At 37.4% G+C, this 27,920-nt stretch overlaps 1 protein-coding gene across 3 annotated transcripts; it reads left to right on the top strand.

Annotated features, from left to right (window-relative positions):
* Nucleotides 1–225: 225 nt before the first annotated feature.
* Nucleotides 226–27,324, top strand: galca (galactosylceramidase a). 3 transcript variants are annotated; one of them, XR_015517583.1, is made up of 18 exons: nt 238–425; nt 509–577; nt 680–743; nt 2,791–2,904; nt 3,010–3,149; nt 3,305–3,343; nt 3,418–3,545; nt 6,585–6,740; nt 6,819–6,943; nt 14,649–14,776; nt 14,881–14,970; nt 15,082–15,171; nt 15,256–15,400; nt 19,119–19,299; nt 20,644–20,807; nt 25,690–25,766; nt 25,870–26,116; nt 26,347–27,324. XR_015517583.1 is itself a non-coding variant. In NM_001005921.1 (17 exon segments), coding segments are annotated over 17 exon segments (1,983 nt in total). In that variant the 5' UTR covers nt 226–296; the 3' UTR covers nt 26,014–26,587.
* The last annotated feature ends 596 nt before the right edge of the window (nt 27,325–27,920 follow it).

Genomic DNA, 27,920 nt, shown 5'->3' with positions numbered 1-27,920 from the left:
CTTACCGACCAATCATGGCGCTTTCTTGTGAAGCGACGTGACGATTTATGATTTTGTAGTTTTTACGCTTGAAAAGCAGAAATAGAAAAGACATGGACGTTAAAAAAACGAACTGCAAACTAAGTATTTATGATTATACACCATTGCGTGATTGCGTTTCTTTTCTAATGACTGATTATCATGCGTCTCGCGTGTATATCAATATGAGCACATGACGCGGAAGTAATAGCTGCTGGTAATCATAAACATCCTCATGACAGACTTCAGCCGCAGTTCATTGAAACTCCAGTCAAATCATGCAAACGCACAATTTTCTGTGCATAATCTCCGTCATTATCGGATGTTCGGCTCAGTTTTATGTTATAGATGATCGGATTGGTTTAGGGCGGGAGTTTGATGGAATAGGGGGCTTAAGTGGTGGAGGAGTAAGTCATGTTCACAAGTTTAATGTGTCTGTCAAAAGTTGGCCAGTTGTTGATTAACTCTTTGTTTGTTTGTTTGTTTACAGGCCACTTCTCGACTTCTTGTCAATTATGAAGAACCCTATCGGAGTCAGATATTGGATTACTTATTCAAAGTATTTAGTCATTTGTTTTAGTAATTTTTTATTAATGATGTATTTTATAATAACCATACGTTATTTTTAATGTGTTATATATGTGGGTTTGGTTTTATTTAGCCCAACTTTGGAGCTTCACTTCACATCCTCAAGGTAGAAATAGGAGGCGATGCTCAAACCACAGGTGAAGCAAAGTATTTTCTGTGTATTTTCCCTTCTGTTTTGCATACCTGACTGTCTATAGCTTTTTAGGTATATCAAATTATCCAAAAGACATTAAAATAAACAACCAAGTTTTTGATTTGAGTATAAATCAAGGATAAAACATAAAATATATCAGGGTTATGCAGTTGTTCTGAAGAGAATACCTAATTCAGAAAATTGTCTTGAAATTGAAAGCTTATTGGTTAGTTTTCTGTAACATTTTATTGTTATTTCATAGAAAGCAATAGTTTAACTCCTTCACTGGTTCTTTAAAAACAATGTATGTCAGTCATATGACATGAATCATGTGGTACTAACATGCTGAAGTAGACAAAAAACAACAGGAAGTTAGGTTCACCTTGCCTGTGTGGTCAGTTAGGTTAGTTAGTTTTCATGTTAGTGAATTACCTGAATCATTAGCCCCTGTTTATTTTTTTTAGGCACATTTCCAAACATAACAGTTTTAATATCTCATTTCTAATAACTGATTTATTTTATCTTTTCTATGATGACAGTAAATAATATTTGACTAGACAGCTTCTATACAGCTTAAAGTGACATTTAAAGGCTTAACTAGGTTAGTTAGGTTAACTCGGCAGGTTAGAGTATTTAGGGTAGTTATTGTACAACAATGGTTTGTTCTGTAGACTATTCAAAAAAATAAAGCTTAAGGGACTAATAATTTTGAAACTAATGAAAATAATGTTTTTTTTTTAATTAAAACTGATTTTATTCTAGCTGAAATAAAGCAAATAAGACTTTCTCCAGAAGAAAAAAAAATATTATCAGACATACTGTGAAAACTTCCTTGCTCTGTTAAAAATAATTTGGGAAATATTAAAAAAAAAAAAAAAGAAAAAAAAAATCAATGGGGGGCTAATAATTCTGACTTCAACTGTATATGGCAAATAAATTGATGATTAAGATGTGTACGCTATTTTAAGGATTGGAAAGCCCATTTACACTAATTTCAAATAATCTGTCTGGTTGTCCGTGTTTTTTTTACAAAAGTTCCACCCTTTTCATTTTGTGCCAGACAGGGTTTCAAAAGAAGCCTGTTTAGTGCAATGTGTATTAGAAACAGTTGAAAGGCTAAATGAATGAAAGTGAACTATTACTGTTTTAAGTAATAATATGACAAAATGAAGTGAGTTTTTATTCTTAAAACAAGCAAAATAATCTGCCAATGTGGTTCGTAAAGTAAGCTCATGCCTAAATGAAAAATTTGATTATTTTACGTGCCCCATTGGTTGATTACTTTGCATGCTTTAAGGAAAAACTCGTCTGATTTTGTCATATTATTACTTCAAGAGTTCACACTTAGCTGATGATTGATAATAAAGCTAGTTTGGCGTGCTGTCCCGGGAGACAGCCCTGAGCTTATAAGATCCTCGAGCCCTGGGCTCCCTCCCGTTGCAAGGCGAGAGGGGAGTTTGAGCTCAGGTAGATCTCGATGACTCCCTTTCTTGCTTGTTGTAGCTAAGTGTCAGATATGGATGCTGAAAGGTGTACTCAGAGTTTAGCTAAAGTATTTGGATTAATTGTTTAGACTGCTTGTTTTTGAACTGTTGGAGGAAACCGGAGGACCCGGGGAAAACCCACGCAACCACGGGGAGAATGAGCAAACTGCGCACAGAAATGCCGTCTGGTTTGGAAAGGAATTAAACCAGGGGCATTCTTGCTGTGAGGCAGCAGCGCTAATCGCTGGCCACCGGGACGCCCGTTTGAAAGGAGGGAAAGTAGGGTTGGGTGGGGGGGTTCTTCAAGACGAAGATATTGAGATGAGAAAACTCTGGATATTTATAGTGAGTTAAGGATCGTCTGATAGGATAATCAGTCATTAGCTAAAGTTGGAACAGCTGTGAACAATCATAAGCACGTGATCCTCTCGAAATTTGTTTATAAATAAACTTCACTTAAAACAAGACTATAGTTTCGCTTGTCTAGAAAATGCTTCCTGATTTAACAATTTTTAGATATTAGGACTAGAAACAAGACTAATCTAATGTTGCATGTCTTTTCTGCAGATGGCACAGAACCCTCTCACATGCACAGTAAGGATGAGGGGAATTTTTTCCGTGGATACGAGTGGTGGCTTATGAAGGAAGCCAAGAAAAGAAATCCAAACATTAAGCTGATCGGTAATCCGTTTGTTCCAAGCTGCATTTTCCATTTTTATTATTAAGGGCAAAAGTAATATAGAGCTCAAAGAAATTTGAGTTGATTTAAATGATCTGATTATGTAGGTCTTCCCTGGGCATTTCCCGGATGGGTTGGATACGGAACCCAATGGCCTTACTTTTTTCCAAATGTTACAGCCAACTATGTTATCACATGGGTCATGGGAGCAAAGCAGCATCATAACCTTGACATTGATTATATCGGGGTATGTAAGCCCTAGCTGATAATTACTCGCTCCAAATTAATCGTATATGTCTATTACTTAATTATGTTATGGCTATTACTGATGTCGTTTTCTTTAATAACATTCTTTATTTAACTTCTATTTTTATTTGATTTGTTTGATGTATTTATTTTTAGATTTGGAATGAGAAAGCATTTGATCCGACATACATTAAGGTAAACTGGATATCCTTTTTAGTTTAAAACATAACTAACTGTATTGTCAGTAACCGCATCAACATTTCACCTAGGTGCTGAGAGATGCTTTGGACAGAGCTGGCTTCACGAATATCGGCATCATTGCTGCAGATGGAGACTGGTCTATTGCGTCTGCCATGCTGGATGATCCATATCTGAATGATGCTGTCGAGGTCATAGGGTGAGCAATAGCAGTGTAATATGTTCAGTGATTCAAGGAGAATGCTTTCCCAATTGTCACCCAAATGCAGTCATGGGACGATAACTAGTTTCAAGGTTTATCACGGTTTGGAATAGTTATGACCTTAAAACAGCTAACATTTTTTGTTATACTGTTTCTACAGTATATGCTATTTATATATATATATATATATATATATATATATATATATATATATATATATATATATATAATTTAGTTTTTTAGGCAACAGTATCTCCAGCAGAAAAGGGCAATCCACGTCAAAAGCTACTGGTCAGCCCATCACTCAGGAAATATCTGAAAAACAAATCCCTTATAAACCATAATCCAAGCCTGCTATAGACCTGAACGGTGCTGTGGCTCACTGTATATCAAAAGAAAAGAAGATCTCCAAAGATGCCTTTTTAAGTTAAAGAAGTTTTGGAAGCTTATGAAGACGTCAATGATTATTTTGAATTATTTAGCCTGACATACTTCTCCAAAATATTTAAAATGTTTCTTAAAATAAAATATAGTGTGTTCAATGGAGGGGAAAACAGACCAGACATATAAAATAGACATATTTAAGAGTAGTAATCAACAGGGCTTGACATTAACTTTTTTGATCACCAGCCACTGTGGCTAGTAGATTTCCAACATAACTAGCCACTGTATTTTCACTAGCCATAATTTTGTTGTTGGGAAAATATTTTTTATATGCATAAATATGACTTTAACATGCTAAAATACTTGATTAAGATTTTATGTTATGTCCACATGCCTCCTCGTTCATTTCACTTTTTGTGTGTCGGGTATAAGCAAACGGGTCATGGTGTTATATTGCAATTAGTTTGTTATTTCACATGACTTTTCAGAACTCAAAATTAAATCTATGACCACATCAATTAATAATTAATTCTTAGCCACAAATTTTAAATGTGTCAAAACAAGCAAAATAAAGCTGTATTCTATACTTTTTTATTTAACAACACATAAAAAAAAACAAAGAAAAACAATTGACTTTTTAAAAAAAAAAAATACTGTCATGTATCAAAACTATGCACAGTAATCTGCCCTGGCTAAAGGTTTCTCAGATCACCAGCTAACTACACATAAATGGAGAGTTAATCTCATATTAAAGTAATGTTATTGTAAAAAAAAAGAGAGAGATAGGATAATTAAACCATATTAACAAAAATAACCGCAAGCAAAAGAAAGCAGGTGAAAAACATACTGTGTGTGATAATGAAAGGATGATCACACGCACAGAGTAAAGGCCAATAAATATCCTGTGCTGCTTACAAAGACACATTTGGAGCTCTTGAAAGCAGTAAGACTGTGGGTGCATTAGCATAACTTTTTGTCTAGTCTATTTGAAAGAGAACTGATCACTTGTCTTCCAGGCAAGGTTGCTTCACGCAAGGAAACGGGAGCGCGCACGCGTTTTAAACAGTCGCACGCATCACATTAGCTGTTAGCGGAAGTGATTATCCTCTCATTTGGTATTCACCTGCTTTCTTTTGCTCGCGCGAACACAATTATTATTGTTAGTCGTGCTGTTACTTGATTCTAATCTCACATTTGCACGCATATTGGGTCATCCTTATGCTGTGTTCACACCAGACGCGGAATGCGCGGATAAATAGCCGCGTGAACATTTGAGTTTACTCGCTTCATTCGCGCGTCAAACTCCGCTTCATTCGTGTGTCAAATTCACTTCAGAACATACGCGGATTTGCATGATGGGCAGGGCTTCTGTCTGCCCGGTGACTCTAGCTTCATAGCTAAATGGCTAACATGGATTTTATGAAGAAAATAACAGTGTTTGTGTGCTTTATGGAGACTGAAAAACAGCGTCGATACGTTTACGGTCGTGTCTGACTCCACTACATCCTTTCAGAGGTGCATCCAGCTCTGTGAGCTTATAAACTCCTCCAGAAACTTAACCTGGATGACGGAGGCTTTCAGCGGTGCTTCTGACTGAGCCAAGCCGAGTTTGATGAACTGTTGTCAGTGAAGGATGGAGGATTTCCCTCTGAACACCTACAACAGGTTCTACGTCACAATCACGCCCCCACAAGAGCAAGCTTCTGATTGGTTAACGCGGTGCGAATGTACGCTGAAGTTCAGATTTTCGAATTCGAGAGATTCGCGCGAAACGCTTGTTAAGCGCGTCAAACGTGCAAAACGCTCAATTCGCCTTGTGCAATTTGCGTCATTCGCGCCGCGCCATTCGCGTGTATCGCGCCGCAGGATGTCTATTCGCGCGTTTGCATTGACTTAATATGTAAATCCCTCGCGCTTGACGCGCGTGCCGCGTCTAGTGTGAACGCAGCATTATAGTTGAACCCTGCTTTTAAGAAAACCACAATTTAAAATTATTTTCAATCATCCAAAGTGGCTGCTGGGAGTGACAAAAAAACACAGTTTGCAAGCTCTGCTATGTACATATTAGGGTTGAGACGATGGGCACATCACGATCCTCCGCTCCGCCCCCGTTGCAAATCCGCTCGCGAAAAATACACACTCATGCCCCGTTTTCACTAATGGGTCTTTATTTTTAAATGCTATTTTAGAACGACAACAATCCACATCCATACTGGCGTTTAGCATTTCTGAGCAGCCCTCCTTCCTCACTACCGCTGAAAACGCACATCACGTGACCACACACACACGCATTCACACACACAGGCACACACACACATACACTGTCATGCGCTCGAGACAGTGGGTCCAGGCAGTCAGCAGGTCAGTAGACTGGTTCAATCTTTCACTTTCACACTGGTACTTAGTCATTTTAGCGAACACCTCAGATACTGTTGGCTGGTTCCTGTTGGTTGTGTACCTTTTTTACCGACGCCATTATAACGACACCGATCACTGCCTATTCACGAGTCCCATATCTTATATCTAATATCCCATCACTTATTTACAGTTGGGTGTTTGGTACATTATGCCCTATCTACTTATATAATCAACCAACTAGCTGATCTAATAAGCTTAAAACTAACCTGTAATCACGGTTTACATTCTTTACAGTGTCCACTACCCAGGAACCAACACAGTAAAGGAAGCTCTGTTGACGGAGAGAAAGCTCTGGTCATCTGAAGACTACAGCACCTACAATGACGACATCGGTGCCGGATGTTGGGCTCGCATTCTCAACCAGAACTACGTGAATGGCAAAATGACCTCGTGAGCTGATTTCACACACCCTTCTGTCTTTTCTTTTTTGTATATGTGTCTTTATGCTGATCGACTGCTTTCTTTTAGGACTATATCCTGGAATGTAATAGCAAGTTATTATGAGAATCTGTCATTTGGTAGAGATGGTCTGATGACGGCAGAGGAGCCCTGGAGTGGACATTATATAGTGGAATCTCCAATATGGATGACTGGTAATGTATTTTTAATAGTCGTGAATCAGCACACATCATTTGTGTAATTTGTCACTTTCAAAATGGCAGATTTTCGGGTCAACATCTTTAAGCATTAATTCAACAATAATAATAATAATAATAATAATAATAAAATTGACAAACAATTAACTTCTACCAATGTAAATCATACAAGTTTTCTCAAATTACTTTTCCATAGCTTTGTTTATTGTCATGAGACTAGTCTTGTTAGCTTTATTGAACATGGAATTAAACACCTAAAATTGAAACAATTTATGTATTAAAGCGCAGAAAGTTTAAAAGTAATGACACCATTTTTCATCCATATTGCCATAAATTTAAATGTCAATGTTTCTTAAGCATATGCAGTTGAGCTGACTGAAATAAAATACTTTCAATCAATGTAATTGTGCAAAATATCTGAATAGCAAATCTATTTAACTCTGCTACTCTAAATTTATACTTTTATATTGTTGTGAACAAATTTCTCAATTAATAATTTTCTAAAGTACATTGTCTTGATAAATGTTCTTTATGTTATTCAATAATTCAGTATATTACCTGGATTGATTGTTAAATTTATGTAGCGGCTTTCCATTGCCGCTACTGTTGGTAGAGTGAGCAAGTTTTTAACGCGTAAAAGTCAGAGTCCGTAGGCAAATAGATGCAAATAAAAACGTATTTGTTTTCCAATCAACTTCCAACCAACAGAATTACTTAATCACTTTCCTTAATCTATATTCACACTTCTCTGTTACTTTGAGTTACGTTAAGCTTAGTTACTAGACGAGACGATACAATACAGTCAAAAACTGTGTGCTTCCTACCAACACTGTCTTACCGTACGTTCACACCGAAAGCGGCGACAGCGTCAAAGTAGCCGGAAGTCATTCATTTTCAATGAGAGCCGGCGGCGAGGCGCAGCGCGGCGCGTCTTCGCCGGCGTGAGCGTCGAGGAGAGTTGAAATGAAATCAACTTTATGGTAATGAGCTATGACGCGGTTCGGCGAACCGAATGAATTTGGTAAGAAGTGCGCAACATTTTCACGCTAGAAACATGTTTTATGCAGGAATGTAACTGATATGCTGCAACGGCTCCTCTAAATATGAGATCAATGTAGCGAGTTTTGACGCTCTCGCCGCAGGAGCTAAAGGCAGAGAGCGTTGTCGCCAGGGCGGCCAGAGCGACCTTGGACGCTCTCGCCGCTTTCGGTGTGAACGTACGGTTACTCCATTGCATTGAAGCCACATTTATAAAGTGTCGTACTGACCCCTTGTGGCCAATTGCCAATATACAATGTATGGCTCCTACAAATTTATGTACATTAATAATTAAATTAACTTCCCTTATTCAGCGGAAAATATTTTACAGTATATAGTTAGTTTGTAACTAATTGCACCAAACACTGGGTACTGTGCTGTAAAAGGAAGCTCCAGCATGATGTGTGAAAACCACACTGGATCTTACACAAGCTCAAATGTGCTTGCGTGAAAAACCTCCCTGAAATGTGTTCATAAAATGAGCATGTGAGATATTATTGTAGCACATACAGTCAAAGTTTGTTACCCTCCTGTGAAATTTGCATTCTTTTTCAAGAATTTCTCATTAGGGTTCGGGTTAGGACCATTAACAGACCAAAAAAAAATTTCACAGTATTTCCTATAATATATACTTTTTTTTTATTCTGGGAAAAGTCTTATTTTTTCAGTTTGGCTAGAATAAAAATTTTAAAAATTAAATTTTATTTAATTTTTTTTACAAACAATTTTATGGTCAATATTATTTGCCCCCTTAAGAAATAAATTTATTTTAATTGTCTACAGAACAGACCACAGTTGTTGCTAATTTGCCTAGTTAGCATAATTACATAGTTAAATCTTTAAATTGCAGTTTAAGCTAAATATTAATATCTCGCTAAATAAGTTGAAAAATATAATGTCTCAAAATGGCAAAGAAAAATCATAAAGTTCTTATACTCAATTAAATAACTTATTTCTAATATTTAAAAAAGTTTAATTAAGTAACAGTTTTTTTAAAGAATTCAAATATCAGCTATAATAATTCTGTCTTTAATTTAGAGACGCACAGTATTAGAAAATCTTTTATGTGATTTATATATTTTGCGATATGAACATAAGATCAACTTGAGTTTTTAGAAAGAATTTTTGTACATTGATGGATGATTTTGTAGGCAAGTGCATCTGCATAAAATATGCAAAGTTATACAAGCAAGCATCGAAAGATACAAATGAAATAAACAGCAGGTCATGGATTTCAGTGGCATTTAACAGCACTGAGGTTTAGAATGTAAAATAATACCATAAAGTCTTCACTGTACTACTAATAATAATAAGCACAATTAAAGTAAATATTAAAATATATATTTTTAGATGGGGGCGAGGCAGTCGCGCAGTAGGTAGTGCTGTCGCCTCACAGCAAGAAGGTCGCTGGGTCGAACCTCGGCTCAGTTGGTGTTTCTGTGTGGAGTTTGCATGTTCTCCCTGCCTTCGCGTGGGTTTCCTCCGGGTGCTCCGGTTTCCCCCACAGTCCAAAGACATGCGGTACAGGTGAATTGGGTAGGCTAAATTGTCCGTAGTGTATGAGTGTGTGTGTGAATGTGTGTGTGGATGTTTCCCAGAGATGGTTTGCGGCTGGAAGGGCATCCTCGCGTAAAAACTTGCTGGATAAGTTGGCGGTTCATTCCGCTGTGGCGACCCTGGATTAATAAAGGAACTAAGCCGACAACAAAACGAATGAATGAATATTTTTAGATGATAGTTTCAGTCTGTTCCACAGACTGAGCGCTGGAGCTCAGACATTGACCATCAAGTTATTGATCACCTCCCTGACTAAAGCCCTTCTCCCCCGATCACTCAGAGTCCTGGGGCCTCATGTACGAAGACTTGCGTGGAAATCTTACTAAAACATTGCGTACGCACAAAGCTGTAAATGTGCGTACGCAGAAAAAAATTCAGATGTATGAAACACTGCGTACGCCGAATCTCACGCATATTCTTTTGTACATCCGAATGAACGTGAAACTGAGCGCAACATGCACGAGCACAAAACCCCTCCCTGCCTCCTCCCCCGTATGAATATGCTAATGACTATGCTAATGGCAAAACCCAACGAAAAAGCAACGGCAAAATCAAACAAAAAGAGAAACTTTGAACAGAATGTGAATTGGAGGTGCTGCTTTCGGAGGTAGAACGGAGAAAAGCGGTGTTATTTGCAAGTTTGTTCTCCGGAATTAACAACAGAAGAAAAAATAGAGTGGGAGAGTTTAGCTGATACGGTTAACACAGTTGGGTCTGAACATCGCACTGAGTGCATTTAAAAAAGAAATAGTGTGGTTTATATCTGTAAACTGTTGCAGTACCCTTAGCAGTCTCAGTGGCGCACCTCATAAGAAGCATATGATCATATACTGACTCGTTCGAGCACAAACTCGGTTCGAATCCAGTGTCTGATGAATTCTTTCTTCTTTTTTTTCCCGCTACATATCAGATTTTGCCCACTATTTATCATGAGAAAGACAAGTAGGAATCATTAATAAGTTTGTGCATCATATTTTATTTGCACATTTATTGAATGGAAATGTTTCTGATTCACGCATGCAAATTTATCTTCAGATAGTGTCTTTATAGCAATGTGCGTGCGGTAGATAGCTCAGATTACATTGGGAAAACAGGCGACCGCTGCAAATTGTGCTTTAATGTTTAGCTGGTCAACTGTATGGTATGGAAATCTTACATACCTACTATATGAACCCGTCTCATACAGCTGCCATTGCAAGGCTCAGACACTTTGTAGAGAGGAATTTAACACAACTGCCTCTAGGAGTCGCCAATGGAAATAAAACAGACACGCACAAAAAATGTGCGTACGCCTGCCAGAAAGCTGCCGTGAACCTGCGCACATTCCCACGTTCAGTTCATTGTTAGTAAATCCAAACGTGAGCGATTCTGAGCGTGAAACCTGGCGTACGCAAAGTTTTTGTGCGTACGCAGCGTTGATACATGAGGCCCCTGGTGGTTCTAACATCTTCCATTTACGGATGATGGAGGCCGCTGTGTTCATTGGAACTTTCAGAGCAGCAGGAATGTTTCTGTAACCTTCCCCAGCCTTGTGCCTCGAGACAATCCTGTCTTGGAGGTCTACAGGCAAATGCTTGGTTTGTGCTTTGACATGCACTGTCAACCCTGGGACCTTATATAGACAGGTGTATCCCTTTTCAAATCATGTTCAATCAACTGAATTTACCACAGGTGAACTCAATTAAGCGGCTGAAACATCTCAAGAATGATCAGTGGAAACAGAATGTACCTGAGCTCAATTTAGAGCTTCATCGCAGAGGCTGTGAATACTGATGTATGTGACCTTTCAGCTTTTTATTTTTAATAAATTTGCAACAATTTCAAAGTACGGAGGACACGTGGAACGTCCCGGATGTAATCTTGATATCGAGGACGTACCGATGCAGACTTGAGCACCGAACTCGGTCTGGAAGTCCCAGAAGTCATTGCGACTGGAGGTGGGAAGCTAGGGTTGTAACGGTATGAATTTTTCACGGTATGATAATCGTCTAAAACAATACCACGGTTTGACGGTTTCGCGGTATACGGTATGTTACAAATGTTACAAAATAATAGAACAGTGAAGCAAATTTGACTTTTTCCAAATTATATATTTTTAGTTACTATAAACAACACCACTTACAATGAACAAATAAAAATAAGAAAATAATAAATAATGTGTCAAAAGTCCAAATAAAGTCCAAATAAACATGGTGCAAATCCTCAGTAAAAAATAGATATAAATATTTACTATACTATAAATAGTTACATAACGAAACTAGATTCAATATGGAACATCCTTAGGTTTTATGTGCCAGCATGGATATGGTTGTCTGTGGATATGGATTTGGATATGGTTGTCTGCAATGCAGACAAACAGCTGCACCTTCATTTGCGTCTTTTGAAAACAGCAAGAGCAGCAGTTCGTCTTTGCTGTGTCACTGTTTTGTCATGTTTCTGTGCTGCTGTGCATGCAAAAGTACTTAGTATGAGAATTATTTCATGAAAACCTTTTTTTTTTGCGTTTTATTTAGCCGCGCATAAATGTATGCCTATCTCTCATTCCGTGTTGTTCTAAAAGCTTGGTCCACAAACAAAAGCAAAACCTATGCTTATTGGTTGTGATATGGCGAGTTTGAACCAATCTGGGCATGGAGGAGGGACAATGCATCAATGTATCATGTCTGATTTGTCCGGAGACACAGTGACGAGCGTTTCTTTGTCAAATCAGCGTTGTCAAATGTTGATGACGTAACCGCACTGATTCCGGAGCCTCTGAAAGTCCGCGAATGTTATGTGATACAGCACTGGAAAGCTGAGTCTCTCTTCTTTATGCCAATCTTTGAATTGTATGAATCGGATCAGCGGATCAAAAGTTATTAAACATTTAAGAGCAATACTTATTTTTAGCCGCGGGCGGCTGTCTCGGTCTTTAAGGGTTAAAACCGTTGATATGCAATTGTTCATGGTATGATAATCGTGCACGTTCAAATCGTGGTAAACCGTCATACCGGTATATTGTTACAACCCTATGGGAAGCGCAGCATTTTATATAGATTTATTATTAAAGTTCAGAGATATCACTGATTTACCTCAGGAGTTTCCCTATATGAAACAGTGAAAGTAAACATCATCATGAACATCTTAATAAAGGAATAAACACATAAGGGTGTTTGTTTGCTGAAATTCGTATTAAAATTTGTTCTATTTATATTGTGCAGAGTATATTTATAATGCTTTTATGCACAGTATATATTTTGAAAAGGGGAAAAACAATAAATCGTTGTATGAATGCTGCACTGTTTAAATAATTTACCATTTAAAACGTGTGAAGGTCATGTGACCATCAGAAAGAACGCAGCATCTCATTTTTCAAATGACGCCTTTTCTGCCCTCGCATCTCCTGAGTTCGTTATTCCGAGGACACCTGGCAAAACCGCTCTCCACAAGATCGCAAGTCCGTTCTCTACGGTCTTGGAATTGAGAAACAGCCACTATTGGCTGTTTTTTTTTAACTGGGAGGAGCTAACCTTATGTCCCACCCTCTCTACATTTTTCTTAGTTGAGATTACATCAAACATTGAGTAAAAACTGCACATTTTACAGCACTTCACAGGACCTTTAATCTTTAAAGGTTAAGGACACCCTGGAGAACTTTTTTTTAATATATTAACAGATGTGTGTGTGTTGAGCATCAGTTAAGACAATGTTAGCACCTGTTAGCTTTAATTGTGGGAAAAACTGGATAATTTTGAGCTTTTGTCAGCTCATTTCAGCTTCCGGGTTTAAAATAATTTTTGGGGCGGGTTCAAAATCGGCGACGTAGCGCAGTACTGTAAGTGCAATGATGACGCGTCGGTTTCTCATTATTATTCATAGCGGAGTTTTCTTATCGTATGAGAAGAGCCGGCTGCTTAATTATTCATGAGAGCATGTGCATTCTGAAGGCAAGGCAGACCTGCCAGTTTCAAGCAAGCTGTGAGACACGGACTCGCGGCACGCAGTAGCCTTTCATGAAGGCTTGTATGTGTTTGTTTCCATGATCCTGGGGGTTTGTTGCATGTTTTTCCCCGCGATCTTGTCAGGGCCGATCATACAGCAAAGCTGTGTGTGTGCTGCAAGCATGTTTGTCGGGAGAGCAGTACAAGGATTGAAGAGTGACGGATGTTGACTTTTATCAGGAGTTCGTTCACATTCAGACACATCGCCGTGCTGCTGTGTTTGCCTAAATCCTCTATATTACCAGCAGGGCTAATGGTTAAAATAGACAGGTCAGGAGACCTGCTGCACTGAGTCTGCATTCAGATCTATAATTTAGACCCGGGGATTGAAGGAGAATCCTTATTTATAGTGTTTACATGAACACACTTATCTTTATAATAATATCAATTGAGGTTATGTGTATATGAAATAACGAATAACAAATGTAGCAGGGCATTAAATTACTGTTTATTTCTTTGCATTTTACCTTTGTGAACTATAAACTCATTCGTCTCCTCATGGTTTGTTTCATTTTGTGAGCTGTCAACAACAGTTGTTCGCTCCCCTTCTCCCCTGCTGGCCACGCCCACTCCTGCCCTGTGCTCGCGGAGCTCCACGCCCATTAATCATGCATCTTTTGAAAAAATTCTGAAGTAGACTTTAACCGAAAGTGGGGGGTGTCATGGCCCTTTAAGTGAAAAACTTTGTCATTTCCTGTGCCCAAATTGTTTAAATTCACTTGAAATATAAGTCACATGCCTTAAAAACACACTAAAATAAAAAAAACTTTCACACTATTACACTAACAAAAATGATTATTGCTGCTTGTTTAAACTACTTATTCGAAATGAGCTGAAATGACACAATTCTTTTTTTATGGCAAAACTTAATTATTTTATGCTCAATCCACTTAAATTTGTTTAAATGGTTATGTTAACTACATTAATGGACCTGTGTTAGGACAACATGAAGGAATTGTGCGGAACCCATTATAGTGTGAATTAGGTCATGTTATAATAATCCCAGTTTGCAGATTCACACATTGCGATATCAACACTGAAACGATATATTGTGCCCTACTTCAGTTGTAAGTGAATTCCCTGATAAGCTTTGATTTAAATGTCCTTTCTTTTTTTTTTTTTTATAGCACACACTACTCAATTCACACAGCCAGGCTGGTTTTATCTGCAGACTGTGGGCAAACTCAACCACGGAGGAAGTTATGTGGCTTTGACAGACCGCAAAGGGAACTTAACAATTATTATAGAAACCATGGTAGGTAGTTGGTTATTTTCCTCGGTCTTATGAGGGTCACAAGATTTAATAATCATTTATTTTGCTGTGAACACTCCTCCTATCCTCTCTCTTTCTTTTTAAAGACACACGAGCACTCTCAGTGCATTCGTCCACCATTGCCGCACTTTGACGTCTCTCCTCAGATCGCCACATTTGAGCTGAAAGGCTCCTTTGTAAGTGCAGTTCTGTCTAATAAATATGTATTTATTAGCCTCAAAAAGACTCAATTTCAATGTTTTTATTTATTTATTTGTTTATTTTATTTATTTATTTATTTTTTAAAGGCACATCTCGCTGACCTTCAAGTGTGGTACTCAAAACTGGATTTTAAGTCTGGAAATGGTACACTGTTTAAGCAACTGAGGCCTATTAGGGTACATTTGAGCTCTTTCTATACAAGTTTCATGTCTTATACACTGGAGAATGTGCAGATAATAAACTTTTCTGTTTCCACACAGGCCCACAATGGCTTGTTAAGCTTGAAACTAGATGTCGATGAGGTCTTTACTATCACAACGGTCACCACTGCACAAAGAGGCTTCTACCCAGAGCCCCCCAAATCATGTCCGTTTCCTAAGAATTACACCGATGACTTCACAATAGGTAAGAATCATTTGTATCATGTTATTCTTTTGTTGCTTAAGGGGGATAGTTCACCCAAAATGATAAATATCTCATTATTTATCACTTAAAGCTTTATGAGTTTTTTTAGTTAGACATAAAAGTAGATATTTTAAAGCAGGGACGCCTGCCGGATTTTATTCCAAGGTACGCACAAATCCAGCACCGCCCGCCCCCTTCCAAAGCCTGTTATTTCAGTATTCATACATTAAATAATGAATGCATCAAGTGAAATAAAAACGAATATTGTTTGAGAATTTAGCAAAATTCTGCTCTTTTTATCTTTGTATTTTTATCATTTTATTTTTGTTATTTTTAATATTTTATTGTCTTCGTAATTAAAGCTATAGACAAATTCCTCCTTGACATTTTAAGAAAATATTTGCGTAGTACCCAGTATATATTAAAGATCACAGAGAAAAAAAAAAACCAAACATGTTACATAAATATCCAACTTATATTTAATGAATCGTAAAAAATGTGAAAATTGCTTTATAAAGCATTTTATTATCATTAATTATTTATTTTTGAGTAAAAACAATACCGACATATAATCCATATATATTTGATTTCATTAATTTGACTTGTTTATTGGTGCATAGCCTAAATAGGCTATAAATTAACTCGTACAACAGTACCTTGGACAGCTACAGTGCCACTAAAGCTTTCGAACAAAAGTTGAAAAAAATAAAGAAAGATTTGACTTTCTCTAGTGACGGCCGACATCACAACACGCCGTAACCGTCCTTCAGGGATTAAATTACAAAACAAGCCGTCTGGCTTGACTGAAGTGGAGTTATTTCCTCGTTGTCCAAAAAGTTAGCATGTTCGTGTTTCATCGATATAGGATGTTTTGTGGACATCGATGATGTTAAGATTGCCTTTATTCGATGTGCAGCAGAAAAAAAGTCAGCAGTGCATGTAACATTAGCTGTTGGTAAAGTTCTCTCCCGGACCAGAGCGAGTTTTTGTGCTACCAAATGCAGCGCTGTAGTGATTTGGCATGATAGAGGAAAAGCAGGCAGGTGTAGTGTATTCTGTTTAATAATCAATTTAATTATGTAATAAATAAATAAAAAGCGGCATTAATTCCAGCCCTTTCATGGTAGGTATGCACAGTGCGTACAGCCATACAGCTGCAGGCGCCACTGTTTTAAAGAATGCTGGTTTCTGGGATACATTGACTTTCATAGTAGGAAAAATAAATACTATAAAAGTCAATCGGTTCCAGCATTCTTCTAAATATTTTCTTTTGTCTCCAAAAAAAGAAACTTAAGTAGGTTTTGAACAAGCAAAGGGTGAATAAATGATGACAGAATTTTTTTTTTTTGGCTGAACTGTCCATTAACCTCTTTAGAGGGACTGCTAAAAATGAATTATATTTATAACTTTTTTCAAGTGTATTAAACTTCTCATGTCTCACTGATGTTTATATAACTTGTAATGCAGACTATCAAATTAATATAATTCAGAAACACACAGAGAAGAAACTTGACTTATGTTTTATTTGTTTTTACACACATTTTATATATTTACTCATATATATATATATATATATATATATATATATATATATATATATATATATATATATATATATATATATATATATGTATGTATATATATATATATATATATATATATATATATATATATATATATATATATACATACATACACACACACACACACACATACATACATGTATGTACATATATATTTATGTATGTATATATATATATATATATTTATATATATATTTATATATATATATATATATATATATATATATATATATATATATATATATATATATATATATATATATATATACTACTTTTTATTCACAGTAGATCAAATCCAATTCATAAAACTGACAGTATTTTTTTAACCATTACTACAAAGTATAGTAGTAGTATTTTTAACCATTTAGCTGATCTCTGTTTCTGAGCACTTTTAGCTTAGCTTAGCATTGATAATTGAATCAGATTAGACCATTAGCATTTTGATCAAAATGACCAGTTTTGATCATTTTCACATTCAAATTTTGACTCTTTGCCCTGTAGTTACATCATGTTCCAAGATCAAGGCAGCGTTATGACAAATCGAGTGCCCCATTCCCTGGGAATTAGGTTCAATTGGGACCCAGAATGATTCATAGGTAGACTCTATAGTGCGCGACAGTATTGGGAAAGGTGGATGAAAATGAGTGTTGAGGAGTCGCGGAAGGGCCTGGCGGGGTGTGTGTGAGGAGGGAGATCGGTAGAATGAAGTGCTGCATCAGATTTCAGAGGTTCAGGATCCGGCTTGTTCCAGCACAAATCAGGCCCCGCCTCTAGGAATCGGGTCCACTTAGGACTGCCGTTAAAATAGGTGGACTTTAACCAGAGCCTGATTAACAATTCTCTTAATTAACTAATTTATACAGTTCAAAAGGTGCTGTAATGACCATTAGTGTGTTTTAAGTAATTTCATATACTGATGAATAACTAAAGTATTGCTTTAGTTAGCTTATGTGCTACCATAAGCTTCAACTTCTCATGTCATATAACTCATAATGCAGACTATGAAATTAATATAATTCAGGAATGCACAGAGAAGAGAGAAAGTTGACTTATTTTTTATTTATTTTTACACACATTTTATATATTTACTTATATATTTATTATTTTTTTATTCACAGTAGATCAAATCCAATTCATAAAACTGACAGTATTTTTTAACCATTACCACAAAGTAGTATATTTAACCACTCAGATGATCTCTGTTTCTGAGCACTTTTAGCTTAGCTTAGCATAGATAATTGAATCCGATTAGACCATTAGCATTTTGATCAAAATGACCAGAATTTTGATCATTTTCACATTTAAATTTTGACTCTTGGCCCTGTAGTTACATCATGTTCCAAGACCAAGGCAGCGTTATGACAAATCGAGTGCCCCATCCCCCGGGAATTAGGTTCAATTGGGACCCAGAATGATTCATAGGTAGACTCTATAGTGCGCGACAGTATTGTGGAACATTACTGTAGAAAGTAATGCATTACAATGAGTTACTCCCCAAAAAAGTAGCTAGTTGCATTACGTAGTTACTTTTTATGGTTATGAATGGTTAGTTGTGTTACTTTTACGTTAATTTTGCGTTATTTTTTATTACATGGCTGAGGCTTGATCTCTTTCAGAACTAGTTTTTTCTTCCCGACCCCTGAGCTCTACATGCCTTATATACAGATTATTGAAGGTTTGAAGCATAGCTTTGCTACTTATGTACTATTTGTCTTAAGTAAAATCACTGTCAATTGAGACTTTAATCCCCTTTTCCTTTTCTTCAGTGCGTTTAAAACACTGAACACATTCTTTCATTTACTGCGTGATTCATTGTGACTAATTTTAATTCAGCAATTCATTTTTCATGGGTTGTGAAATTAAGCATTGTTTTAGTTAGCCTCTCTGCTAGCATATTATACACCTACCAATTAGCCTACTATTGCAACTAGCATTTTATACATTACGCATTTAAACCTGCACTTTATATGTAAGTACACAATGTACATTTACAAACATATATGACTGTTAAATGTTTAACTTTAAATAATAAAAATTAGCTTTTGTTCAGGGATTTAAGCAGACCTATTGTAAACTAAATTGTCGTTCCTAACTGCATTTCTTCTTCTTCTTCTTTTTTTTTTTTTTTTTGGAAGATAACCCTCCGTTCTCTGAGGCCCCGTACTTTGCTGATCAAACCGGTGTGTTTGAGTACTTCAGAAACACTACAGATAACAGCTCCCATGCCTTTACTCTTCGCCAAGTGGTCACTGAGCGGCCGGTGGCCTGGGCTAAAGATGCCGACCAAACCATCAGCATCATAGGAGACTACGGCTGGTATGTTTGCTCTCTCTATCGTGACTTTGATAAGCCACCAAAATAGGGGAGCTTAGCTTAGCATAGATCATTAAATCAGATTAGACCGTTAGCATTTCGAAATCAAAAACTACAAAAGAGTTTCAAACTTTTTCCTATTTATATATGGACTCTTTTCTAGTTACATCATGCATGAAGACTGACAGGAAATTTGATCTATTTTTTAGCCGATATGGCTAAGAACTATGATCCAATTCTGGCGTAATAATCAGAGCACTTTGCTGCCATACCATGACTGCAGCAGTGATATTACAAATGATAATAAAATGAAAATCAGCTAACTTTTGTTAGTTTAGCCATCTTAACCACCTCCTTTGATCCTAATAGATGGAAGTTAACTAATTTTCAGGCATTGGGTGATATGCATTGGCAAATAAAACGTCGCCTTTCTTTCCAGAAATACATTTCTTAAGGTGCTGTTGACTTGAAATGTTCACCAGATGTTTGGTAACAACCAAAGAAATGCATACATGCAAAGAAAACAAAACAAATTAGTTTACAAATGAAGTTTTGTGTAACAAAATGAAATAAAGTATTGAACACATGAAAAAAGGGAGGTGTAGAACGGCAGTGTAAGCCCAGACAGCAGCTTAAATCTCTCAGTAGTTAATCAGCAACCCTCTGCCCTCATTGTAAATAAATATTAGCTGCTAAAGTCCAACATCTACATTAGCAGGATGATGAAGATGAAATCAGAGTGGGCATTTCAGCAAGACAATGATCCAAAACACAGCCAATAAAACTCTCAAATGAATTCAGAGAAAGAAAATCAAGCTGTGGAATGGCCCAGCCAATCACCTGACCTGAATCCAATAGAAAGTACAAAATAAAGGTTGGTTTGTATAGACAAAACCCACAGAACCATCAAGTTTGTTACATCTTTTCTTTTTTGTATGTATTTCTTTGGTTGTCATTTACATTAGGTGAAAATTTCAAGTCAACAGCACCTTTAGAAATATGTTTCCTGAGAAAAAAGGTGACATGTTCAAAACCTATTCCCCCCGCTGTATTATTGTTGCCGCTCCAGCAGATCAAACCATCAGCATCATAGGGGACTATGGCTCGTATGTTTGTTGACTCTTTAATAATTTTGATATGCCACTGAAATATAGGAGAACATTTTATATGTGCTTATTTGGGTCAGTCGAGCTTTCTCAGGCAGTACGTAAAGTTTTTACGTGAACAATGATTTAGATTATATACGTCATGACAAATAGATGGACAGATGTAAAGGCAAAATTATCAGTAATGCATTTGTATTTGAATTCTAATCATTTTACCAAATTTTCTTACTTGTCTAACTAGGTCAGACGTAAATGTGTCATGTGATGTCTTTATTGAAACCCCCAAGACTGGAGGAGTGTTCCTGGCGGCCAGGGTCGATCAAGGCGGAGAATCAGTCCGACAAGCAAAGGGGGTCTTTTACTGGATTTATGCAAATGGGACCTATAGAGTGACAAATGACATAGGTAACGATTATAACATTTTTTCCACTTAAAAATAAACCGTGTATATTTAGTTTCCAGTGCCAATTTCATACTATTTTTGTGTATTGTCAGAGCAAAACATAAGAATTGATGCAAATAATACCTGAAATTTGGAGAATGGCTGTCACAAATTTTAGTCAGCATCTCAAGGGACTGGTTTTTAGCAAGATTTGAAGTTAAAGGGTTAGGTTACCCCAAAAATATAAACTTTTTACATTTAGTTTCCCAGTTCTGGGTTCTGAAAGGAAGGGTATCATAAAGTAATTGGTGGTTCCTTCCACTTTAGTGGGATTTGAAGTTAAAGGGTTAGTTCTCAAAAATACTAAGTTTTTATATTTAGTTTTCCATTTCTCGTTTCTGACAGGAAGGGCATCGTAAAGTAATTGGTGGTTCCTTCCGCTGTAACAACCCCTAACTAAGCTGAAGTGTCGCGAGTTAGTGACCGTACATATTTAAGTTGTATTATAGTTTTTCAGTCGCTCAAGGATTTTGCTAGTTCGTTGGTTCTTGTGGTTTTAAAAAAACAAGAACATTTCATTGGTTTTTGTGTATTTTCACAGCAAGACACAAGAATTGATGCAAATAATGCCTTAAAATTGGAGAACGGCTGTCACAAATTTTACGCTGCATCTCGAGGGACTGGTTTTTAGCTGGATTTGAAGTTAAAGGGTTAGATTACCCCAAAAATACTAACTTTATCCATTTAGTTTCCCAGTGCTGGGTTCCTACAGGAAGGGGATCGTAAAGTAATTGCTGGTTCCTTCCGCTGTGGCGACCTCTTACTAAGCTGAAGTGTCGTGAGTTAGTGATCGTGTATAATAACGCTTTACTATATTGCTTTTCAGTCCCTCAATGATTTTGCGAGTCTGTCGGTTCTTGTGATTTAACAAAAACAGACGTTTCATAAGATTTCTGTGTGTTTTCACAGCAAAACACAAGAATTGCAAATACATGTCTTAAATTTGAAGAAAAGCTGTCACGAATTTTAAGCTGCATCTAAGGGGATGGTTTTTAGCAGGATTTAAAGTGGGTTAGGTTATCCCAAAAATAATAACTTTTTGCCATCATTTACTTGCCCTTGTGCATTTCCAAAGCCATAAGAATTTCATTCGTCTTCATTCAAGCTCTGACAGCTAAATGCATTTGCAAAGAGATCAAGAAATAAATCCAAACAAAACAAGGCGATTAATCCAAATCTTTCCAAGAGACATGATGATGGCTTTATATAATGAACAGATGTCTCTATGCAGAACACTTGGATTACGCCGCTCCGTTCATTCGGTTGTTTTAAAAATATCAAAGTTTTATCGATCTTAATCTTCATTTAATGTGCTGAAGATGAAATTTTCAAAACAATTTTTTTATACATTCGAAAGAACAGAGGGGCAACAATATGATGACAGGATTTTAGTTTTGGAGTGAAGTAACTAAAACATTCATATATAAAAACACTAACAAACTGAGCTCACATATTCATGATTGACAACACGTGCATATATGGATTCTCACAACACATGGATATACAGAAACATGCAAAAAATATCTGTAAATAAACAGTTTTCCATATTTTGATCTTTGAACAACTTTTGGTGTTAGAAAGTTTGAAAAAGTGACTTGTATTGACTATCTTGTCAGACCAAGAGGCGAATAGACATCCTGCAGCGCGATTCACGTGAATGAAGCAGCGCAAGTTGAACGTTTTTCGTGTTTGACGCGCATGATGCGCTTAAAGGGCCCATATTATGGGTTTTTGAAAATGCTCTTCCATGTAGTGTGTAACAGCTCTAAGTGAAGTGAAATATCCAGCTAAGGCTTAAATCTGTTAGTGTACAGTGTTTAAAACGGTTGATTCATCTATAAAAGAGTCGACTCATAGTGCTTCAAACGAGTTGCTTTGATAACGAGTCATTAGGTGTTTCACCATGACGTACGAACAAAACCAAGTTATTCACGTGCACGCGCAAACCCGGGAGATTTGAAACCTGCAGCCCCACCCTCTGACACAGAAACCCCATCCCCCCATGAGGTTAACTCGCTTTATTCTTATATCGCGTGCAAAGCCACGTTAAAAACGCGACGCGTGCTGCTTTGTTTATGGAGCTTCGTAGACGAGGGCAATATGTGTGTGTGTGTATGTCTATGAAAAGAGCAGAGTGAGACAAGCTAGGAGATCTCCTCAACTGTTTTCGGAGTTTTTGCTCAATAAAATAGTTAGTCGTCAGTATTTTCAAGTCCATCGTCTGTATTTACATTGACCCACTGGCAGCAAAAATCCACGCCTTACACTATCGAGCGTGTATGAACTGTGACTACTTCTATATTGCTGATTAGCTTTTCACTCTGTCATTCACTGAAGGCAGTCGACCAATCGCAACAGGCTGTCATCGGTCCAATCAGTGCAGATTAGCTTCGCGCTAAGGAGGGGTTTGGGAACAAATGAATCACTGGACGATTCATACGGGAGTCGCTGGGATAATTAGGTAAAAATAAATGCAGATTAAAAGACCACGAAAGTGTTTTTTGACCCTGCATGCATATTAGACTGTTGTTGGAGACCCTTACAACCAAGATATGACCCTATTTCATGTATAATATGGGCTCTTTAACGCTCAAATCAATCTGAACTTTAGCGAATATTCCAACACAATCCCATGGCAATTCGTAACTTTTTCATTTAGTGGTTAATTCATATGAATTCGTACGATCTAATTCGTACATTTTAATACGATTTGCTCATCCCCCAATGACGGTTGGGTTTAGGGGTGGGGTTAGGTGCCACACCTCCTTTTCAAAATCAAACAATTTCTTACGACTGAACTCGAATACGTACAAATTTGTAGGAATTAGCCACTAAACTGCCAAAACGTAAAATACTTGCGTTTTCTTACGTCATGAGCTTGCTCTTGTAGGGGTGTGATTATGATGTAGTGTCCTGAGGGGAAATCCTCTTGCTGACATCAGACAACAGTTCATCAAACTGGGCTCTGTTTAGTCGGGGGCACCGCTGAAAGCCTCCATCCTCCATCCTCCAGGTATAGTTTCAGAGTTGATGAACTCACAGAGCTGGATGCACCTCAGAAATCAGGATCTACGCTGAACGAATCTACACTGTTTTTCAGCCTTCCTAAAGCCCTTAATGCACAGCTACTGTCTCAATAAAATCCATGTCAGCCATTTAGCAACGAGTCAACAGTCAACGGGCAAACAAAAGCCCCACACATGACACGAATCCGCCTTTAATGTGAAGTGAATTTGATGAGCGAATGAAGCGAGTAAACTCAAAATATTCACGCATGAATAGCTCTATTTATTGATGTGTTTTGCATCTGGTGTGAGCACAGCATAACACTAAAAATGTCAGGTGTATAAGTGCCATACAAAAAAAAAAAAACGAACAAACTGGTTGACAAGTCAGATTTATACTTTTGTTTACATGCCTGGAGCTGCTGAAGTTACAGTAAAACATAGCTTGTGGTGGTTGTCGAGCACAAAACAGTTTAGCCGACACACCTTCCTAATGATGAAGTAGATGCATCAGGGCAGGATGAAGGACACAAAGCAAGATGATCCAAACAAAACAGCTACTACCAGTTAGCAAATACTGTTGGAATTAGGGATGGCTGACGTGAAACTGACGTTTCGACACAGTGTCGAGATCCTAAAGCGCAAGTGTTTCAAAACACTGCACCGAAGCATGATCTAAAACACCCTGGTCACGTGACTAAAGTGTTTCGAAACACCTGGTCATGTGACTTAAGTGATTCAAAGCATCCATAATTTCAGAAGCGTTTCGAGACCTGGCGAATCTGTGTTCTGTGAATCTGTGTTAGAAGCTATTCCAGTGCAATACATTACAAATGTAGAGATGGGTTTTGAAACGTTTCGCGGCTTCGACACGTTTGCTTCGACTGTTTCAGTGTTTTATGAAGCCTCACTTTGCCCACCACTAGTATGAATGGACTTAACAAGCATGTAAACGCTCTCCTCTTCTTCTGACACTTGCTTGTTAGAAGAAGCTAAAAGTTGTGCAGCGCCACCTTGTGTACTGGGGGATTCTGCTTTTCATGAAGCACCATCTAATGTGTGATTTTGCACGGTCACTCTGCTCATCGCTGGTGAACATCGCTTGAGTATGAGTATGGAAAAGTGTGTCAAAACTAAAGCAGGTCACGCACCGGACAGGCTGCACTGTCGTCTTTACATAGTTGTGTATACGTTGCTAAACAGACACCGAATGGCGACACCAGTGTGCATAGCATCATAGAAAATTGTCTTCACAATTCTAAAAAGGTCTCATGATATGGCGAGGCTCAGCATGGCAAGATCGTTCCATTGTACACGAGCCTTAAAGTTTTTCAGTTGTTAGCGTCCGTATTGTTAGTTTTTAGGATATCTAGTTGAGAGTTAGTGCGCTCCAGAACAGTCACAAAATTTAAATACAAAACTGATATAAACATGTGAAGCTTGTAGCTTCTCACTTCTGCTTAAATGAATCAACAGTTTTATTCAACTCAGACTTCAGTTTCTTATAAAAACTTGACCAATCAAATGCTCTCTAGTATCTGACATGCTCCGCCCCTTCAAAATGATTCTCCTTTGCTTAAGCTCAATTACTCTCACTGGCAGAGCTGTGATAAAATAAAACGCTATTGGCCATTTTCTAAAAGGGGGAGGAGCTACACTATGTCCCACCCATAAAAATTTACATGTTAAAGCACTTCACGGGACCTTAAAGGCGTACGGCAAAGTATAAAGTCCTTTAATCCCTCATTCTAATATGACTTGTGCATTTAATTTAGTTTGGTATGTACCTAAATAAACTCTTTTCATTATATCGTGACTAAACTTTTTTTGCGTTTCACAGGTGGGAAAAGAGTTCTTGCTGAAGGGCTGTCAGGAACAAAGGCAGGAGTATGGTACACCTTAACTCTTAGCGTCAAGGTAATTTCTACACATAAATAGTAGAAGACAGTAGCCTTTTTATAGAAATTTTTTTTTTTTCATAGAAGTCTTTGTTCTTAAATGCTCATCTTTTGGTCTACAGGGATATTTTGCCACAGGGTCACTGAACGGCTTTCCGTTGTGGAAAAATGCTGCTGTTCTGGAGCCCAAGAGTGGTTGGGCTGCACTAGGAACTTTATCTTTTGAATACGCACAGTTTGATAATTTTAATGTGATTGCAGGGTGATTCGTACTTCGATACCTCATGTTTATGTTTACTTTGTCATCACACTTTTTTCTGAAAGTGTCAGGTTGACACAGGTATCTGTTAATTTCACTGCAAAACTACTGTACACTCTCAGAAATAAAGGTAAGTGGGCTGTCACTGGGGTGGTCCCTTTTTAAAAGGTACAAATTTGTATCTAAATGGTTCATATTAATACCTCAAAGGTACATATTAGTAGCTAAATAGTACAAAATTGTTGCTCTTAAAATTTGTTGGTACTAATATATACTTTTGAAGTACCAATATGGACCCTTTAAGTACAACTGTGTACCTTTTGAAAAGGTACCACCCCAGTGACAGCTCATACCTTTATTTCTGAGAGTGTACTATGAACGCGTTTCATTTCGTTTCTTGGTGATTTGACTCTTTTTACTGGAGTAGTTGATGTTTTGGGGTTTATAAATGAGGAACAGGAGATGTTGATCTTCAAAAAGGGATATTTTGTGCCAATTACCTGGGGTGATTGTCAAAGATGGTGATTAATGACTTGAATGATTTAAAATCTTTATTCTTAATAAACAGATTAAATAAACGAGGCACTTGACAGTGTGCGATGAAATATCAAGATGTTTACTCGATGGATAAATTCATGAAAAATATTTTCAACACAAGGCATCTCTTAAAAAATATTCTCAAGTCACTGGTGATTAAAATTAATTAACATATTTGATCACAAATGAGTGTTTACCATGTCACAAGGCTACCATGCTGAGTTCACCTAGTATGTGTGAAATAACTGCTATTGCTTTAAATATTTTGGCCATCATTCCCAGTACTGGGTTGCAGCTGAAAAGGCATCCACTTTGTAACGCCCCATTCACACGGGGCTTCAGCGTCAACGCTTGACAGAGGGCGTGTCTGAAATTGGGGCTGATGCGATCGTCATAGCACCATCAGCCAATGAAATTAGTCAGAAATAGACCACTGTCTGAGCTGGTGTATTTGCATACAGCTGTTTGATTGGCTGACGCTTCCGTCGGCGCTTGAAAAGTTAAGCAAGTCCTAACTTCTGCAGCCAGCAACGCCTCTGAAGCCGCGCCGACAGTTCAGCAATGCCTGACATCACCCATTCAAAATAAATGGGAAGTGTTGACACTGACGCCCCGTGTGAATGGGTGTACAACACGCTGGTTAAGTTGGCGGTTCATTCCACTGTGGGGACCCCTGATGAATAAAGGGACTAAGCCAAAGGAAAATGAATGAATTTTTGGCCATCAGACAAAATGAATGTACTTGTTTAATTCTATTTTAATAAAATATTGTTTTATATCATGTTGCTGGTGGAGGCTATAAGTTGTGCTTGATGTGTGTCTTTTTTTTCTGTTGTAAATGTTTTTTTTAGATGGGACTGAACCTCTCCAAATTAAATGAGTTATTGATATTAAAATAGAAAATGACCAAGGCTGGAATAACCAATGGGAATTATGGGGCCTGTGCGCACTTGTGGCCCCTGCTAGGGGGGAAAATGCTGACTTTGGAGTGTCTATTTAGGCTAAGTGCAAATAGCGCACCTCGTTGGAATAAGCTATTTGAGCGATTTCCACCCATCACTGTTTGACTGACAGAGACAACATAACTAAAGAGAGAGAGCGATTGACAACCGCGTGAGTAGCGTAGCTTGTAAAATGCTTGGCAACATGTTTTGACGCGATGGATCATCAACCGGTTCGAATGAAACTGCTTTTTTTTCTACATTATTATCACATTGGAAATACATATATTTTTAATAAAAGGAAATATTTTTCTTTAAAAAAGTGTCACAAGTGGCTCGTGGGTATTTAATTAGGTTAAACCTATTTCATGTGTATAAACTGCATCTAAATAGTTATTTTAAATATTCCATAATCAATTATTTTCCACCTGGTGTT

Source organism: Danio rerio, chromosome 20 (genome assembly GCF_052040795.2).
Source record: "Danio rerio strain M-AB ecotype USA chromosome 20, GRCz13ab, whole genome shotgun sequence".
NCBI classification, from domain to species: domain Eukaryota; kingdom Metazoa; phylum Chordata; class Actinopteri; order Cypriniformes; family Danionidae; genus Danio; species Danio rerio.
This window is presented reverse-complemented; position numbering and strand designations above follow the sequence as displayed.